The sequence below is a fragment of the Miniopterus schreibersii genome (assembly GCF_964146895.1).
Source record: "Miniopterus schreibersii genome assembly, chromosome: 5".
NCBI lineage: Eukaryota > Metazoa > Chordata > Mammalia > Chiroptera > Miniopteridae > Miniopterus > Miniopterus schreibersii.
In genome coordinates, this window is record NC_138106.1 from 50,192,490 (window position 1) to 50,212,982 (window position 20,493).

General features: G+C 40.1%; 1 protein-coding gene across 3 annotated transcripts in view; it reads right to left on the bottom strand.

Annotated features, from left to right (window-relative positions):
* Positions 1 to 10,363: 10,363 nt before the first annotated feature.
* The window catches only part of TIMMDC1 (translocase of inner mitochondrial membrane domain containing 1), a 31,907-nt gene continuing 21,777 nt past the window's right edge, over positions 10,364 to 20,493 (bottom strand). For 2 of the 3 annotated variants that reach the window (XM_081138625.1, XM_081138624.1), the window contains exons 7-8: positions 15,768 to 15,878; positions 12,510 to 13,003 (exon numbers count right to left, since the gene is read on the bottom strand). In XM_081138625.1, coding sequence (XP_080994751.1) covers positions 12,853 to 13,003; positions 15,768 to 15,878 — 262 coding nt within the window. In that variant the 3' untranslated portion in view covers positions 12,510 to 12,852. Of the gene's footprint in view, positions 13,004 to 15,767; positions 15,879 to 20,493 lie in introns of all 3 variants that reach the window. The other variant, XM_081138623.1, reaches the window with a different exon arrangement.

Below are 20,493 nucleotides of genomic sequence, written 5' to 3' on the forward strand. Positions count from 1 at the left end.
ATGGGATAATTACTATCTGGGGTCTGGAATGTTCTTTCTGTTAAGGGAGCCTAACATAGCATCAGCTTTTGTGAGTCATATTGTTAAGATCTCAATTTTGTGTTATCCTAAAATCCCCAAGTCTTTTCATATCAGAGAAATATTGGAACACTGGAATGCAAGAGACTGATACTAGGTCCCCGGTGGTTTATAGCCTCCATAAACAATTCACTTTTGACTTGCAAAGGTTACAGGGACACCAGCATAAGAAATGAGAATCTGCAGAGTTACCTTTAAAAATAGTGGTTAGAAATCAGTGATCAGTTGTCACAGCCAGTCCTTGCAGCTGATCGGCCTATGGGTAAATCTCTCCCATTGACTTGCCAACAGCAATTAAGGCTCAACTGCAAGAGGAAGATGTACACAGTCCACAAAGAGTGAGGGATGCACCTTGAGTGTCCAGCTGAGGTGACTGGGAAGGCTGGGTCACTGAACCCTATAGAACACCTACTACATTAGGCCACTCTACCAAGCCCAGGAGATGTAGCAGCTCTACTTAATATGTAGAAACAAACACAGGGAGGGTGCCAAAATGAGGAGACAAAGAAACATGTCTCAAATGAAAAAACAGAACAAAACTCCAGAAAACTAACTAAACAAAATGGAGACAAGAAAACTACTAGATACAGAGTTCAAAACTGGTTACAAGGATTCTCAGTGAACTTCTTGAGAACCTAAACAGCATAAAAAAGGACCAGCAGAAAGAAGGATACACTAACAAAAATGAAGAATAATTTATAGGGAATCAACAGTAGAGTAGATGAAGCTGAGAATCAAATCAGTGATTTGGATTATAAGGAAGCAAAAAACACCCAATCAGAATAGCAAAAAGAAAAACGAACCAAAAAAATGAGGATAATATACGGAGCCTCTTTTCAAGGGACAACTTGAAGCATACCAACATTTGCATCATCGGGGTACTGGAAGGAGCAGAGAAGAGAGGGAGCAAGAAGTTGAAACCCTATTTAGAAAAATAATGACAGAAAATTTGTCTAACATGGTGAAGGAAATAGACATACAAGCCCAGGAAGCACAAAGAGTCACAAACAAGATGGATCCAAAGAAGCCCACACTAAGACATATCACAACTAAAATGTAAAAGGTTAAAGACAAAGAGAAATCTTAAAAGCAGCAAGAGAAAGACAGTTACCTACAAGGAAGCTCCCATAAGACTGTCAGCTGATTTCTCAACAGAAACTTTGCAGGCCAGAAGGGATCAATAAGAAATATTCAAAGTGATGAAAAGCAGGGGCCTATAACCAAGATTACTCTACCCAGCAAAGCTATCATTTGAACTGAAGGTCAGATAAAGAGCTTCCCAGACAAGAAAAAGCTAAAGGAGTTATCACCACCAAACCAGTATTATATGAAAGGTTAAAGGGTCTTCTTTAAGAAGAAGATTTTAAAAAGATTAAAAAAAGAATAAAATGGCAATAAATACATAGCTGTCAACAATTGAATCTAAAAAAACAAAATAAACAAATAAGCAGAACAGAAAAAGACTCATAGATACAGAGAACATATTGCCAGTTGCCAGATGAGAGGGGGGTTGGAAAGATGGATGAAAAAGGTGAAGGAATTGGGAAGAATAAATTGATTGTTACAGAATAGTCATGGGGATGTAAAATACAGCAAAGGGAATATAGTCAATAATATTCTAATAACTGTATAGTGTCAGATAGGTGCAAGATTTATTGGGATAATCACTTAGTAAGTTATGTAATGTATGTCAACTGTAATTGAAAAATGAAAATGACAATACAATATACAGATGACGTATTATAGTGTTGTACACCTTAAACCTATTTAACTTTATTAACCAATGTAACCCCAATAAATTCAATTTTAAAAAAGGAAAAGTGAATTAAAAATAAAAGATGATGCCTGGCCAGTGTGATTCAGCTGGTTGAGTGTTATTCCTACAAACCAAAAGGTTGTGGGCTTGATTCCCAATCAGGGCACATGACCAGATTGCAGGCTCAGTCCCCTGTAGGGGGCGTGCAGGAGGCAGGCGATTGATATTCTGCTCACACATTGATGTTTCTCTCTCTCTCTCTCTCAAAATCAAATTTTAAAAAGAGATGAAATATAATACCTGAGATTTATAACAGGTTATACTTTGCAAAAGCATTATTCATTTTACTCTTATAAAAGCCTCTGCAAGCATGATCTTTCTATCTCCATTTTATGGGAGAGGAATGCAAGGATCTCAGAGGTTAAATGATTTACTAAGATCAGGCAGAGGAGGAGCAAAACCAGGACTCAAACTAGACACCAAGCTCAGGTTTTTTCACATCATAGCAGCCTGTACATATTTTCCCCATAGTCTCTCAGTTTCCTATCCTGTTTTCATTTCAACTTCTTGCTCACTCCTCACTCCTTTCTGGGATGCCCCTTCCCACCAGTTCTTCAATGACTGTTACTGGAGAGGGGACCTGGCCCTGAACGGGTCTGCCTAGGGCCGGCTGGTAGTGTATGGGTTCTTTGACTTCATGCCGGAAAAACTTCACATGAGTCCAGGTGAATTTTAGAGGGCATTTTTTATAGTTGGATACAGTGAAACAGGAAGGGCCTAGGATAACAGAAGAAGGGCTAGGTGGGGAAATGAGCCTAGGCTGGTCTGAGTTGGCTCACTAAGAAGTCAGAGACAAAGGGGGCCTTGAGAACAGGTTCAGGGGGTTTGCCTGGGATGAACTACCACTACCCTTTGCTGCCCTGGTTGACTCATGAGGTCCCTTAGAGTTTAGGAGATACACGCCTGTGGGGAAAGAAGTGATGGGGGCAGGGAGGAGGAAGGCGCTTGTGTGCTCCTGGGAGAGCACCAGCTGGTACCTTTGTTTTGAGGGGTTTTAAAGGCTGGGCATTTAGGGGAGGTCTTAGGGGAGGATCTCAATAGAATATTCAGCTTTATGCTGATGTGCCAAAATGAGATTTATTCTCTTAACTTCATCTGTCCCTGGGTGTGGTTGGCAAATGGCAGTAATTGGATTTCTGCTTTCTGTCTCCCTGAGTAGGGTGGCTTAAGCTATTTACCCTCTGGTTGGGAGAAGTATAAACCATTTACTCTCATGTGTCCTTGGTTTAGGGAAGATAGGATTTACTAGATGGCTGCAAACTGCTGTTTAACTATCTCAGTTTTCCTATCCCTCTTGCCCTGGCTTACTAGCCTGTCTCATGATGACCTAGAATTTCCCCAACTTTCCTTCTTTTTTCTTTTTTTTTAAATATATCTTTATTGATTTAAAAGAGAGGAAAGGAGAGGGAGAGAGAGGGATAGAAACATCAATGATGAGAAAGTCATTGATTGAGCTTGCGACCCGGGCATGTGCCCTGACTGGGAATAGAACCCCAATCGCCTGGATCCTAGGTCGACACTCAACCGCTGAGCCATGCCCGGCCGGCCTCCTTCTATCTTAAGAAATCTTTCTCAGTCAGCTGATACTAAATAATGAAGCCATGAACCCAGTCTTTACACAGAGCCTTCTGTGGCTATGCTGTGGAGTTCAAGCAGTTCTGGCTCTGAACCGCTGTAGCAATGCTGCCTCCAGCACATCACATTCCACCCTGGGTTTATTTTCATGTGCCATGTCTTGTATTCTTTACCAACTTGTAGACTTATTGAGGAGAGCAGCCATGCCTGATACATCTTTGCGTGTCCCACACATAGAAGAATGCCTTGATCAGTAACATTTGATTGTTTGGTGATAGCCGGTGTGAAACAGTTGCCTGATGTTTCATGTACTAAAAATTGTCAAACTTGTCCTAAATTCTCTCTTAGACTTCCTTTTATATTCTTTAGCCATCAAGATTAATATCTACAATGTTACCTCAAGTTGGGAATACCCTTGGGATGAAAAAATATAAAATGTTAAAAAGTGCTTTCCTCCTTTGGGAATTTAGTGTTTGAAGTACTCATTTGTTTATTTATTTTTCTTGTTTCCTCAAATGAGAAAACATCTCACCTCCATCTGAGATCCACCTCTTCTTGGAACTTCCTCATATGGCCAGGATTATCCCACCTTGCCCTTCATTTGTCTGTCCCCTAGAAGCCTCTTCGTTTTAGTGTCTCTGCAGAAAGTCACTAGAGAAATGTGGTGAGGACAGAAGTAGCTCTGTTGACCTTGTTTGATCAAGGAATTCAGAAATACAGAATTCTTTAGGCCTGGAAAAGACACTAGAGAATACAATTTTCATTCATGACAAGGACATTGAGGCCCAGGAAGGTGTGACCTGAATTATAAAGGCCAGAGCCCAGATTTCCTCTTGTACTCTGCCTTCATCAATCCAGCTCTGTGCCGTTAACACACACACACACACGCAGTAAGTCCTCACTTAATGTTGTCAGTAGGTTCTGTGACTTTAAGTGAAATGATGAAACCAATTTTACCGTAGACTAATTGACAAGTTCCCACGGCATCTCATCGTTATAATTAAATGACATCAAATGAAATGACATTAAGTGAAACAGCATCGTTCAAAGACCTGCTGTCTACACATCAGTCAACGTGCTTCTGAAAACAGAATTTGTCCAGCGTGAGGTCAGCTTCAGAGATGAATCTGATGCAGTACTGGAGGATTTGTTGCAGAAAGCAGTCTAATGTTAATGCGTGGGACGTATGTTGGTTATATATACACCTACATGAGGATAATGGAAATATTACTGGTGTTAGCCAGTATTTCATCTTTCATTGTGTTCTCATTTGTTGTTGTTCTGCTTCTTTATCAGGTTCAGAGGAAAGTAGAACTGTCCAAAACTAATTTGCTCTGACATGTAAGAGTAACAACTTATACACTTCTAAATTAACTATCCTTCTCCAACCTGACTATTGTTTTAAATCAGGTTTGGGGAACCTTTTTTCTGCCAAGGGCCATTTGGATATTTATAACATAATTTGAAGGCCATACAAAATGATCAACTTTAAAATTAGCCTGCTATATTTGGTCAAACATTTAATTAACTCACCCCTAATGTGATGGCTGGAACTACTTCTCTTTCGTGAGGCCTTGGCAGGGCCAGAGCAAATGCTTTCTCTGGCTGGACATCCCCCACCCCTGCTTTAAATCCTCAAAGGGATAGTTTAGTTTAAAAATTCACATTCTAGCTCTAGCCAGTTTTGCTCAGTGGTTAGAGCATCGGCCTACAGACTGAAAGGTCCTGAGTTAGATTCCAATCAAGGGCACCTACCTCGGTTGCAGGTTTGATCCTGGCCCCGGTTGGGGCACATGTGGGAGACAAGCAATAGATGTGTCTCATATTGATGTTTCTCTCTCTCAGTCTCTCTCTTTCCCTTCCACTCTCTAAAAAAATCAATGGAAAAAATATCTCCTGGTGAAGGTTAACAACAAAAAAATTCACATTCTACTTGTTTATGTTTGATTGATAATCTCCTTAAACTGCTTTATGCTGTTTTCATCTCATTTGTAAAATGTTTATGAGAAAGTTCTCATTTAAAATATAATAGGGCCCTGGACAGTGTGGCTCAGTGGTGGAGCATCAGTCTGCTCACCGAAAGGTAGTGGGTTCAATTCCCAGTCAAGGGCATGTACCTGGGTTGCAAGTTCAATCCCCAGTCCGGGTAGGCATGCATGCAGGAGCCAACCAGTCGATGTGTCTCTCACATCAATGTTTCTCTCTCTTCCTCCCTCCCTCCCTCCCTCCCTCCCCTCCTTCCACTCTCTAAAAATCAATAGAAAAAATATCCTCGGGTGAGGGATAACAAAAAAAAAAAGATAGTTTGTGTTTTTTTTTTTATTGTGTATACAAGCATATGTTGTTTTATTGTACTTTATTGCACTTCACAGATATTGCATTAAAATTTTTTTGGATAAATAGCGAATACTTTTTTTTAGTATAAGCATATCCCAAACTTTGCATGGGACGTACTTATACTAAAAAGGTTTTTTAATTTTATTTTTTAAATTAAATTTATTGGGGTGACGTTGGTTAGTAAGATCGTATAGGTTTCGCAAGTACATTTCTATGATACATGATCGGTATATTGAATTATGTGCCCACCACTTAAAGTCACATCACCTTCCATCACCATATATTTGGAGCCCTTTACCCTTTACTACCCCCATCCTGCCTTGCCTCTGGGAACCACCACACTGTTGTCTGTCTATGAGTTTCAGTTTTATATCACAAATATGAGTGAAGTCATATGGTTCTTAGCTTTTTCTGAGTTATTTCACTTAGCATCATATTCTCCAGGTCCATCCACGCTTACCTCATCCCTTCTTATGGCTGAGTAGTATTCCATAGTATACATGGCCCACATCTCTTTCTCCAGTCCTGTATCAAAGGACGCTGCTTGTCTTTATGCGTTGGCCACCGTGAATAGTGCTGCAATGAACATAGGGATGCATATACCTTTGTGAATAAATGTTTTTGAGTTTTTTGGGTAAATACCGGAAGAGGGATCGCTGAGTCATATGGTAACTCTATTCTTAATTTTTTAAGGAACCGCCATACTGTTTTCCATAGTGGCAGTTCCAGTTTACATTCCCACAGGCAGTGAATAAGGGCTTCTTTTTCTCCACAACCTCTCCAACACTTGTTATTACCTGTCTTATGGATAACAGCCATTCTAACAGGTGTGAGGTGGTATCTCATTGTAGTTTGGATTTGCATTTTCCTAATATCTAGTGAAGTTGAGCATCTTTTCATATATCTGATAGTTATTTGCATGTCTTCTTGGGAGAAGTATCTGTCCAGGCCCTTTGCCCATTTTTAAAAAAATTATCTTTATTGTTGAAAGTATTACCAATATCCCCCTTCCCTCCCTGCCCAGTGATCCCCTCCACCCTGAATCCCCCCTCCCCAGGCCTTCTCCACACCACTGTCTGTGTCCATGGGTTATGCATATATGCATATAAGTTCTTTGATTAATCTCTCCCCACCCACTCCCCTCTGAGATTCATCAGTCTATTCCATGCTTCCATCTCTGGATCTATTTTGCTCATCGGTTTACTTTGTTCATTATATTCCACATATGAGTGAGATCATATGATACTTGTCTTTCTCTGACTGACTTATTTCGCTTAGCATAGTACTCTCCAGGTCCCTCCATGCTGTCCCAAAGGGTAAGAGAGCCTTTTTCTTTACAGCTGCATAGTATTCCATGGTGTAAATGTAACACAGCTTTTTTATCCACTCATCTACTGATGGGCATCTTTGCTCATTTTTTAATTGGATTGTTTGTTTGGTGTTGAGTTGTATGAGTTCTTTATATTTTTTGGATATTAACCCCTTGTCAGAGCTGCTGTTTGCAAATATCTTCTCCCACTCGGTTGGTTGCCTTTTTGTTTTGCTGTCAGTTTCCTTTGCTCTGCAGAAGCTTTTTAGTTTGATATAGTCCCATTAATTCCTTTTTGCCTTTACTTCCCCTTTCTTTGGGGTCAAATTCATAAAATGTTCTCTGCAACAAAGCTCCATAAGTTTAGTATTATGTGTTCTTCTATGTACTTTATTGTTTCAGATCTTATGTCTTTGATCCATTTTGAATTAATTTTTGTAAATGGGGACAAACTCTAAGACAGTTTAATTCTTTTGCATGTGGCTTTCCAATTTTCCCAGCACCATTTATTGAAGAGACTTTCTTTTCTTCAGAGTGTGGTTTTGGTTCCTTTGTCAGAAATTCCTTGCCCACATACATGTGGCTTTATTTGGGGGCCCTTAATTCTGTTCCGTTGGTCTGTGTGTCTATTTCTCTGCCAATACCATGCTGTTTTGATTATTGTTGCCCTGAATAATTTGAAGTCAGGTAGGTGGTGTAACACCTCCAGCTTCATTCTTTTGTGCTGAGGATTGCTTTGGCTATTTGGGGTCTTCTGCGGTTCCATACAAACCTGATGAATTTTTGTTCTATTTCTTTTAAAAAAATGACATTGGGATTTTGATAGAGATTGCATTAAATCTATATATTACTTTGGGTAATACGGCCATTTTCACTATGTTGATTCTTTGAACCCATGAACATGAACCATCTTTCCATTTCATTATATTGTTTTCAATCTCTTTTAAAAATGAGGTGTAGATTTTCAGTGTATAGGTCCTTCACATCCTTTGTTAAGTTTATTTTTAGGTATATTATTCTTTTGGTTGCAATTGCCAAAGAATTTTTTCCATTTCTTTTTCTGAAATGTCATTGATAGTATACAAGAAGCAGTGGATTTTTGTACCTTGATTTTATATCCTGCAACTTTACTGTATTTGTTTATTGTTTCTAATCGTTTTTGGTGAAGTCTTTAGGGTTTTCTATGTACAGACTCATGTCATCTGCAAAAAGTGACACTTTTACTACTTCATTCCCAATTTGGATGCCTTTTATTTCTTTCTCTTGCCTGACTGCTCTGACTAGGACTTCCAGAACTATGCTGAATAAGAGTGGTGAGAGCAGGCATCCTTGTGTTGGTTCAAGGAAAGTTTTCAGTTTTTCACCATTTATTACGATATTAGGTGAGGGTTCGTCATATATGGCCTTTATTATGTTGAGGTAGTTTCCTTCTATACCCATTTTATTGAGTGTTTTAATCATAAATGGATGTTATATCTTATCAAATGCTTTTCCTGTATCTATTGATAAGGTCATATAATTTTATCCTTTGTTTTGTCAATGTGGTGTATTACATTGCTTGATTTGTGTGTGTTAAGCCATCCTTGTGCCCCTGGAATGAACCCCACTTGGTCCTGATGTATTATTTTGTTGATGTATCATTGTAGTCAATGTGCTAGTATTTTGTTTGGGATATTGCATCTGTATTCATAAGAGATAATGGTCTGTACTTTTCTTTTTTTGTGTTACCCTTGCAGGGTTTTGGTATCAGGGTTATATTGGCCTCATAAAATGTGTTAGGAAGTATTGTCTCTTCTTAAATTTTTTGGGAGAGTTTGAGAAGGATGGGTATCAAATCTTCTTTGAATGTTTGGTAGAATTCACTAGTGAAGCCATCTGGTCCTGGACTTTTGTTTGGAGGGGAAGTTTTTGATGGTTGTTTCGATTTTCACTATTGATCAGTCTATTTAGATTCTCCATTTCTTCATGATTCAGTCTAGGAAGGTTGTATATTTTTAGGAACTTATCCATTTCCTCTAGGTTATTGAGTTTGGTGGCACATAGTCTTTCATGGTACTCTAGTATGATTCTTTGCCTTTCTGTGGTGTCTGTGGTGACTTCTTTCATTTCCGATTTTGTTTACATGAGTCTTTTCCCTTTTTTCCTTAGTGAATCTAGCCAAGTTTGCCAACTTTATTAATCTTTTCAAAGAACTAGCTTTTTGTTGTATTAATGCTTTGATTAGTCTTTATTTCATTCGATTCTGCTCTAATTTTTATTATTTCCTTTCTCCTAATTTTGGGTTGCTTCTGTTCTTTTTCCACCTCTTTAAGGTGTGATGTTGTTTACTTGGGATTTCTCTTGTTTATTCAGATAGGCCTATAATGATACAAAGTTCCCTCTTATTACTGCTTTCACTGCATCCCAGAAGGTTTGGTATGTTGTACTGTCATTCTCATTTGCCTCTGTATATCTTTTCATCTTACTTTTTATTTCTTCCTTGACCCAATTTTTAGTAGTATGTTGTTTAATCTCCACATATTTGTGGGGTTTTTTTACTTCCTTTTTGCAGTTGATTTCTAATTTCAAACCTTGTGGCCAGAGAATATGGTTGGTATAACTTCAATCTTCTTGGATTTGTTGAGGCTAGTTCTGTGACCCAGCATATGCTCTGTCCTTGAGAATGTTCCATGTGCACTGGAGAAGAAGGTATAATCTGATGTTCTGGAATGAGAGGCTCTGTAAATGCCAATTATATCCATTTGGTAGCTATAAAGGGATGAGAAATATGCTATATAGTCTAAGGAACAGAAGTGCTTTCAAATGGTTGCTCTCAGAACAAAATCACTGAAGGAAAGAGAAGTAGTGGACTGACAATAACTTAAAGCAAACAACAAAAATAGGAATTGCTGCATTTAGTTAAGATTCGTAATCCTTGCCCGGCTGGGTGTGGCTCAGCGGTTGAGCATCCACCTAGGATCCAGGAGATTGTGGTTTGATTCCCGGTCAGGGCACAGGCCTGGGTTGTGGGCTCGATCCTCAGTAGGGGGCGTGCAGGAGGCAGCCGATCAATGACTCTCATCATTGATGTTTCTGTCTTTCTTCCTCTCTCTTCCTCTCTCTGAAATCAATAAAGACATATTAAAAAAAAAATCATAATCCTTAGACATGATCAAAAGGAAACCTCAAGGAATAATCAGCCACAAATTAGGACAAACCAAAAAGACAGCTTATTTATTTACTTCTTAAATTTTTATTTATTTATTTTTAGAGAGGAAAGGAGAGAAGAGAAACATCGATTTTGTTCCACTTATTTGCGCATTCTTTGGTTGCTCCTTGTATGTGCTCAGATCAGGGATCATATCAGCAACCTTGGCGTATAAGGACAATGCTCTAACCAACCAAGTACCCAGTCAGGGAGACAGCTTATTTATATTCAAACAAATTATACTGTTATTGTTTATTACATTTCATAAATGTGTTAGTGTAACTGGAACCCAAGTTCGGCTGCATGCTGCCACAAAAAGCCAAACTCATGAGACAGACGCTGGTGAAAAAGGGAAGAGATTTATTCAAGTACCAATCACCTGAGAATATGGGGGACTCTTGTCACAAAGCCCATCTCAACATCTCAGTGCAGGCAGAAGTTTTTAAAAGGAGGGAGAGGGAAAGCAGAGCAAAGAAATAAGGGAAGGGGGATGGAAAGTTCTCTATGGGGAGCCAGTACAGTGCATTCTGATAAGGACCTCGAAACTGGTCACGTGATAATCTGGTGGGTGTCATCCTATTCTACGATTGAAGGTCACCAAACCTCCCAGAACTGGGATGACTGAAAGTCAGAGTGTGTATTTTCTGAAATTAGTTTCTAGGATCTTTAACAAACATGCTGTTTATTTACAAACTACATATTAGTCAGCATTTATAGAAACAATGTCAAAAGATTGTCACTGTTACTAATGTTTCAAAAAGTTGTATTTTGCTTTTATTATTCTGATATTTTTGTGATATAAATAAAATTACTTTTAAAACAATCTAATTTTATATTTTTTAGTTGAACAGGTTGACTAATGGCCAATTTGTCAGCAACTTACGAATGGGATGATTAAGAAAAACATGCTTTATGGAGTGTGGTAACATGTAAATCACGGTGAAAACATACTGGCATAGGAGTTCTCATATCCTCATAACTACTATTTGTTGTTATATAATACCCTATGTGCCAGGGCATTGTGCTAAGCTTTATATACATTATTTCATTTAACACCCATTCTGAGGTGGAAACTCTTTTGACAGATGAGAACAGACTTAAAGTAAAATGGCTTTCCTACAGTCACACGGCTATGAAGCTACATGGTTGGGATTTCAAGCCAGCCAGTGGTTTTCTTCCAGGGCCAATTGTTTCAGCCACCACACTAGCTGCTTCAGCAAACCTTGTTCCTGTGAACAAGGTATTTTCAAAGTAGGAACTATGAGGTATAACACCAAAACAAAGCACTAGCAAATGTTTTCCCTTTGATAGTTGATTTAGTGATTCCCGCCGCGCCCCCGTCCCCCCCATTTAGTAAAAGTTACAAACTGCGGGATAGCTTCCTTGTGAGGCAGCAAGCTCCTGAGTATAGAGGCTGTGTATCTATGCTAAGTAACTCATAATAGGGCATAGACACTTTGTCAGCACTACTGAAAGAAGAAACAAAGTTGGGCTGTCTCTTTAATAATGCTTATTTACTTCACTCTTGTGAAATTTATCTTTTATTTCAAATGACATAGAAATCATTTTTTATTTTTATTAAAACCAAACACTACACCCTGGCCAGTGTGGCCCAGTTGGTTGGAACATCATTCCGTACACCGAAAGATCAAGGGCTCGATTCCAGACCATGCACAGACCTAGGCAGCAGGTTCAGTCCCTGGTCGAGGCACATACAGGAGGCAACTGATCAATGTTTCGCTCTTTCTCCCTTCCTCTCTCTAAAATCAATGAAAATGTCCTCAGGCAAGGATTAAAAAACAAAACAAAAAACAAACACTACTACAAATTTAGGCCCATACTGTTACTAGGAGCCACAGGCACAAGGAGGGTTTCACAGACTATTCGCCTTACCTGGTTCTTTTCTCTCCTCCTCCTAGTGATTCCTAGAGTACCCTTTGAAAGAGCTACAAGAAAACATGCCCTAGCCAGTTTTGTTCAGTGGTTAGAGCATCGGCCCGCATAATGAAGGGTCCCGGATTTGATTCTAGCCAAGGGCACATACCTTGGTTACAGGCTCAATCCCCAGCCCCAGTCGGGGTACATGAGGGAGGAAACCAATCGATGTGGGTCTCTCTCACATCGATGTTTCTCTTTCTCTCTCTCTCTCTGAAAAGCAATGGAAAAAATATCTTTGGGTGAGGATAAATAAATAAATAAGAAAACATACAACCTGTGGAATTCAACTTTAATCTTTTGAGAAACTTTTAACTTACTGTTGTAAAATTCGGGAAAAAGATATATTGATCGGTCAATATAGATATGTCAAATACATACATTTACCAATATAAATATATGTATGTATTTAAATTTAAGGATAAGTAAAGTGGGAGTACAAGAGTCCAATTCTTGGTTTAAAAAAAAAGGTAAGAGCAAGTCACTGCCACTACAGGTGCTAGTGCTTACATCTGTCATCCAGCTAACCAAGGAGTAGCCTGACCACTGGCATTCAATGGACATGGCGATAGAGCTCCCTTCAACTCTCCAATGAGTTTCAAGTCCAGAACATTTTCAGTCCTTGTCTTGTTTATCTGTTGATGAGGGGTTTCTAGGAAGATTTAGCAGTGCTTCAATTTTCTTAGCATCATCCCTGGATTGATTTTTCTGTAGGCTACTTTCAATTTCTTCAGGGAGGAGCTCAGTAAGTTGTAGTCTGGCTTTCCTATAATCAAAGAATGAAAAAGATATGTCAAGTACTGTTCACTTCTTTAGTTCTTAGAAAGTTTTTTTGAAGACAGCGTTTGTCTGATTTTCCCTGCAACTTATGAGCAAACACTGCTCCTTGCACTTCAAATACAATGACTTTCTTCTCTCTCCTAACCTGTTCTACTCACAAGCCAACTAGAATTCTCTAGTGGACACTGCCGCTGTGGCAGCAGAGTTCTTGCAGGAGCAATGTGCAGGAGCTGAAGCACCCTAGCTAAGGTGTGAGCCTTGCAACCTGGCTGTCCTCTTGCCCTCAGGGTTGGGGGGACATGAATCCTCTGCCACTCTGTTAAGCTCTCTGTTGCCAGACCTTGCAGAAACTGCACAGAGGCTGTAACAATGGTAATCTTGGTACAGAAAAATCAGATGGGACAACACTATAGATGTATGTATATATGAGGAATGAAAATCTAACTTCCAAATAACAAATCAGTTCCTTTTCTAAATCAAGTGTTACTGTTTTCCTTTCTTCAAGTAATTATCAGGGTCACCTATGACTTTCCTCTCAACTCTTTACAACCAGACTTGACCATTTCTCCTTCCGTATGTCTATAGCCAGTTTTATACATTTTCTACTCACTAAGGCAATTTTTTAGACTCTCACTTTGTTTGATTCCCCTAAGGAAGCAGACAGATAAAAGGTTCTTAACTATTTATTAAATTAACACTCTTCAGAAATATATATGATACATTTTTGTTACTATTGCCTTCTGCCAAAGTATTCTTTCATTAATGATAATTGTTTTTACCCATTCTTGAGGTTTTCCATTTCTGAATAACTGATCAACTTCTCTAATTTTCTTTTTTACTGAAATAAAATTATTTGTTCATATTTTTCCAAATGCTAATTTTTCCATACTTCCTATATCAGATTCAAGTAGCCAATATACTTTATCTTTCCAACTCCTTTCTCAAAGTTTCCTTTTAAAAAAGAAGTCTCTTATGATTCCTAAGAACTAGAAATAAGGTAATGCTTTCATGCTTTTAATTCTCCGTAATATTAAACTTTATTCTGGTATCCAAAATTTTAAGTGCTTTATTCTAGAACTTACATAACTGTAAATCCCATCCACCCTCTTAGTATGGAGAAAAGAAAGAAACAAAACAAACATACATTGAATATTGTGATGCGATTCTGTCCTTTGAATGACTAAGAAAACTGAGGGCTTAACATTAAGAAAAATATCCAAGGTCACAGACTAATTAATAGTCTAGCTAGGATTTAAAGGCTTGTTTTCGAGGTTTCATTGGCTGCAAAAATCAATGCTTTTTATCCTATAGCATCTAAGTCGTGTGATACCATTGTAATTAACTAGTTATCAATAATAGGAAAGGAGCAAAGGGAGGCCAGACATTGTAGGTATGTCATTTGGGCAGGAAGTTGCAATTTCATACTCCCCAGGGAGCCAACAAAGGGGAGAAAGACAGATGCCCAGTAAAGCTGGGGTGATATAGGGAAGGTACCTGTTTGTCAGTCACACCTGGGAACAGTCACACCTTTGGCCAGAATGGGTATGGCCACTGCAAGCCCATGAAAATTTGGGAATACAAAATCTCCTAAAGAATTATCTCTTGTTGCTCTTGGCTTTCTTGCACTTGCCTTAGTTTCCTCCAAATTGCCATGTAGCCCTGCGGACCCCACTGTGGACTGCAGTGGGAAAACACAAATTGAGCTGGCCTGATGCTGAATTAGACTGTGCAGATATGGAACAGAAACTCTTGACCCTGGCTCTGATTTTAGCTCTACTGAAGCCACAGCTACACTTCTATGACTGGACTAACAGAAATGGGACTCTGGAAACAGGGATTTCATTCCAAGCAAATAAAAATCACTCCTCCTCCCGTACAAATCTCAGAAAATTCCTTTTCTCAGGATATCACAAGAAATACACTCCCACAAAGACGCAATAGGGATGAGGACCTCCCACTTCCACCTATAACACTTGGACAACAGATCTACAGATATTAAAAATTCCTGTGTCTGTGTGTGTATTTAGCACAAACGAAGTTTCAAGTAAAAACCTGGAAAAAAATGACTGCTTATCTATTTGACTATCAATGCAGCAGCTGCAGCAGGTGTTGTCTTAGGTACCCAGGAGGCTGAACTGTGAGTTATTAGTACCAGGAGCACTAGATGTCGGACTGTTATGCTGATCTTACAGAGAAGCAGCATGAGACCTGCTATCAGTCTGACTGCTGGCCCCAGGGAATGACTACGTAACCAGTGAAAGTTCTCATCCTCCTCAGTGGCATCCAGTCCATGTCCAGCCACTACATCTACTCAATTCTTCTGCATCAGGAGCAAGAAGCAGAATCTTTGCCTGTGGAGACTGGACACGTTCTGCACTGTTTATAGATATACACCAGGATACTGCCTTTTACATAAAGCCAAGTAAAGCTCACTTACTGCTGAGCATTTTCTTTAGGTAATTTCCTTATACAGTCAAAAACATAGGAAAAGAAAAAACATGCATCCAAATGAAATTTACTTTTAACTTTAAAAAAAAAAATGTATCTAAGGAAAGAACCTCATCAGATCCATTTTTCTATTCTCCTTAATTAAGAAGATGAACAGACCAGGTAGGGTAAAGTTGAAAGACTCAGTAAAAATAAACTTTTCTTTGAATTGAATGTCAGCTTCGAATACTTGGGTTAAGAGAACAGCACTATGTAAGGCCTGCTGCTAGAAAAGTCAGACCCTCGTTTAGCCAGTTCCTTACCACTCTTCCAGTTTCAGCTCACGGAGTGCTTTTCGATCCTTCTGTCTTCTCTCCTGAATTGTCTCACCATAGTACTTCTGAAGTGCCATCAACAGGCTTCCTATAGGAGTACTGAGGAGGAAGCAGAGGGGAAGCTTAGGAAAAACAAGCCATTAGACCAGGCAAGATGTGAGCATCTCTGCTAAGACGTGAACAACCCCAACTGAGCCACCTGTTCACTGACAGGTACAGGAACATTTGACAATTAGTGTCCTTGTCAAATAAAAAAAATCAAGGTAATTTCCTTCATGGTCTGAACAGAGAAAAACAATCATGGTAACTTCCTAGAAGTAAGTGATATAAAAACAGGTCTATAAATTGGCTGTTTTTTAATAAAAAATTAACCAGAAAATATAGATTTAGGACACGTTCTAGTAAGTAGCTTCATACTGAAGGTTTCTCAGAAATAAAGTGAATACCAGGAATGGTATCAGATCCCCTCAGACGAGGGTATTTTTGGTTGGGGGGAGAATGCTACTGGCTTTTGGGGTTGGAGCCACCAAAACATCCTAAAATTCAAAAATCCAGCACAAAGGTCTTACCCACAATGCCAATAGTTATCTATTAAGAAACTGATTTACATAACAATTATTACAGTAAGGAAGAGGGTTTCGTTCTTGTGTTCTCAAAAGAAAAGTTTTTGGCTCTGATATAACTTAAATTTCCTCTGGCTACAACTTAAGTAGGCTCATTAAAAAAATTATTTTTGCTAAGTGAAAAAGACCATTGACAGATGAATGATGGAAATGTTAATACAATGGAATGTTATGCAGCCTTAAAAAAAGAGGTCTGTCACATACTACAACATGGATGAACTTCAAGGGCATTATGTTAAGAAAAATAAGCCAGTTACAAAAGGACACATATGATTCCACTCATATGAAGTATCTAAAGTGGTCAAAATAATCAAAACAGAAAAGAGAAAGGTAGTTGCCAGGGGCTAAGGGGCAGGGAGAGAGATAGTGTTTAATGGGTACTGAGTTCTGGTTTTGCTAGATGAAAAAGTTCTAGAGATCTGTTGCATAACAATGTGAATATACTTAATACCTCTAAACTGTATGATTAAATATGGTTAAGACGGTAACTTTTGTTTGCTTGTCTCCACAATGGAAAAAGGTTATTTTTGTTGCTAGCTTCAATTCTTCCCTTCAACCAACCTGGTATATTAATAATACAACAAAAATAATACCAGCAATGGCTTATGACATGCTAAATTTTAAAAAAAATTAACTAAAAAAATAATCCATAAATCTTCAATGTTATCTCCTCCTGAAAAAGGGGTGGGAAAAGGGAGTGGGCAGATAGAGGGGAAGGGAGAACCCTTCTATTCAGGTAAATGCCAACTAATAAGAACAGAAGAAATGATAGAATAGCTAAATCAATGTTTGCCTTTATAATAACTGATTACGGCATGGATCATCAATGGATCATTTAAAACCACTAGAAGACAGCTAGAAAGCAGGCTATTCACAGACTTTCGCCCCACAGATTACTTATTAATCACAATGGGAAAAAGATACCTTTGTGGTAGAGAAATTTGGTAGATACCCAGTGATTATGCAGAATTCTAAAATGGCCCCCCAAGTTTTCCTGCCCTCATACCTCAACTGTGAATATGATGAGGTATTATTCCCATGATTATATTGTTACATGGCAAATTGATATAGTTGTAGTTAAGGTTATTAATCAGGTGAAGATTATCTGGGTGAACCCTTTCCAAGCAGAGTTTTCTCTGGCTAGTAATAGAGTGGAAGTCAGATTTGAAGTATGAGAAGGATTCAATATGTTGGTTGCTGGTTTGAACATGCAGGGATATTGTGAGGTGGAATGTGAATGCCAAAAGAGACTTCAGACCTATTGCCACAAGGGTTTTGTCAACAACCTGAATGGTTTGGAAATAGATTCTTCCCCAGAGCTTCCAGATCAGAGCCTGACTGGCCAACATCATGATTTTGGCCTTGTGAAATCTTGAGTAGAGAACCCATTCAAGCCTACCCAGACTCTGACCTATAGAACTATGATATAATAAATGGAACTGTTCTAGATTAAAGGAATCTAAAGAGACACAATTACTAAATGCAATATGCAATTGGATCCTGGGTTTAAAAAATGTATAAAGATACATTATTGTAATAATTTTGAATACAGAACTTATCTTAGGTAGTTGTATTGAACCAATGCTAAATATTTATTGTGATAATTGTACTGTGATATCACTGGACAATGTTGTTTGTTATTTTTTTTTAGGAAACAGCTCATTGGATAGAAGAATCTTCAGTGGGGGTGATGTCACGGATGCCAAGAAAAGACAGAGTTTCAAGATGGAATTATTCCTGACTAGGTGGCTCAGTTGGTTGGAGTGTTGTCCTACATACCAAAAAGGTTGCCAGTTCCATTCCTGGTCAGGGCCCATGCCTAGGTTGCAGGTTCAATTCTGTGGGGGTGCATATAGGAGGCAATAGCTCAATGTTTCTCTCTCATGTTAATGTTCAATGTCTGTCTATCTCACTGTCTTTCTCTCCCTTCCTCTCTCTCTAAATTCAATAAAAACATCTTTGGGTGAGGTGGAACAACAACAACAAAAAAGATGGTAGAACTAGAAAACAGTGCTGTATACTGCCAAGAGATTAAAGACAATGAGAACTGATAACGGTCACTAGATTTGGTGAGCAACTGTGAACTAGTAACTGTGGACAGTTGGAGGCTGTTGGTGAAAATAAAAGTGCCTGTGTAGGTGGAAGACCTCACCATCTCCTGCCCTGAGATGGCACTGATATAGAAATTTCGGTCAGGCCAATTCAATTCAACTAGTATCTGATGGTCTCATCAGTAGCATGTGGCTAACGAAGGAAGCCAAAGCCTTGTTCTCAAGCAGCTTACAACTTAATTGCGCATACCAGTTTTCAAACATGAAGATAACCAGAGAACACAGGCTGAAGAGGAAATAACTAAGGCACTGGCCTCTTCCCTCCCATTCCACTTCTTCCTCTGACCTGCCACCTTTCCTCTGCTGCCGGTCAGGTGAGGACAAACAGAATTCCTCTGCTGGATTAACCTCAGGCTTAGGTGCCTATTAACAGAAAAGCATTCAGCTGCCACAGTGCCTGACATGTCAGCATTATCAATTCCTTTGACTAAGAAGTTAAAAAGGGGGGGTTCTTGAACAAGATGGCAGCATAGGTAACAGCTGCACCCGCTGCCTCCCACAATCACATCAAAATTACAACTAAAATACAGAACCACCATCACTCAGAACCTCCTGAAATCTGGCTGAACAGAAGCCCTACAACCAGGGAACTGAAGAAGCATCGAGACCGGTTGGAGGGGTGGAGACGCGGGCAAATCGGGGCTGAATCTCCGAGACACAGCCGGGGGCCCACACCCGGTGCCGCGGTTGAAACCCGGGAGGGAATCTCGGCGGTGGAGGTTTCCCGGAGGAGCGAGGGATCCCAGCCCCACATCAGGCCCCCAGCCCAGGGCTCCAGGGCCAGGAAGAGACGTCCCCACAACTCCGGGCTGTAAAACCAGCAGGGACTGTGACTGAGGGTCGGGGAGGCTGCGGGAGTCCCAGCAGCTCCTCTTAAAGGGCCCGTGCATGGACTCACTCAGACGTGTTCCCTCTGAGCCCAGCGCCGGGCAGCAGCTTGAAAGGACCTGGGACAGTTGGGGAGGAACTAACCTGCCTGAAATTGGGGCAAGAGCTGGAGGCGCAGCTTTCTCCCAGGCAGAAGGGCTGGCAGAGGCCATTGCTCCTTTGGCGAGTCCTCCTTGCACACAGCCGGCACACAGGCGACATATTTGAATCGCCAGCACCTGACTCACACTTTTGGCCCTGCCCTATGATTCCCGGAGGCCCCGTCCCTCCCCACCTGCAGGTTTATCCAGGCCATTTCCAGGGGCTTTTCTGTGCAAATGGCCTCTCCAGCCTCATGCTTAGGACTTTCCTTAAAATCTCTCAAACAAGCAGCAGCAGGCCCCATACATCTGGATAAGTGGTCCCAGGCCTGACACTAGCGGCAACCTGCATTGGCTCATAGCTTGGCCTCTCCTGGACACCTCCAAGCCCAGCACAAGTAGCAGCCAACTATGATTTGCTGTGTAGCTCATGCTGGGTGGCCCTGGGCAAGGCACTGGCAGAGGCTGACTGTGCACATCCTGGGAGGCCCCAGGGACAGTGCACCTGGGGGTCAGACTCAACCACGCTGGATTACAACCCTACCACATCCACGAGTGACACACTCAAGGGGCGCACTTGGTGAACACCAAAGCTCCACTGAAGTAAATCCTGCTCCATAGGGGTGTCTCCAGTACGGCAGCTCTTTGGTTGTAGTTATTGCTAGTCCTCACAGCTGATTGGCCTGGGGGTCAATTCCTCCCAGTGACACCAACAGCAACCAAGGCTCATCTACAACAGGAGAGTGCACATAGGGGAGCACCTAAAAGGCTCAGCTCAGGTAACTGGGGAGGCTGAGCCACTGGACCCTACAGGACATCTACTACACAAAGCCACTCTACAAATTCCAGGAGACATAGTAGCTCTACCTAATACATAGAAACAAACACCTGGAAGCAGCCAAAATGTGGAGGCAAAGAAACATGTCACAAAGGAAAGAACAAAAAAAATCTCCAGAAAAGGAACTAAGTGAAATAGAACCAAGCAAGCTACTACAGAGTTCAGAATTATGGT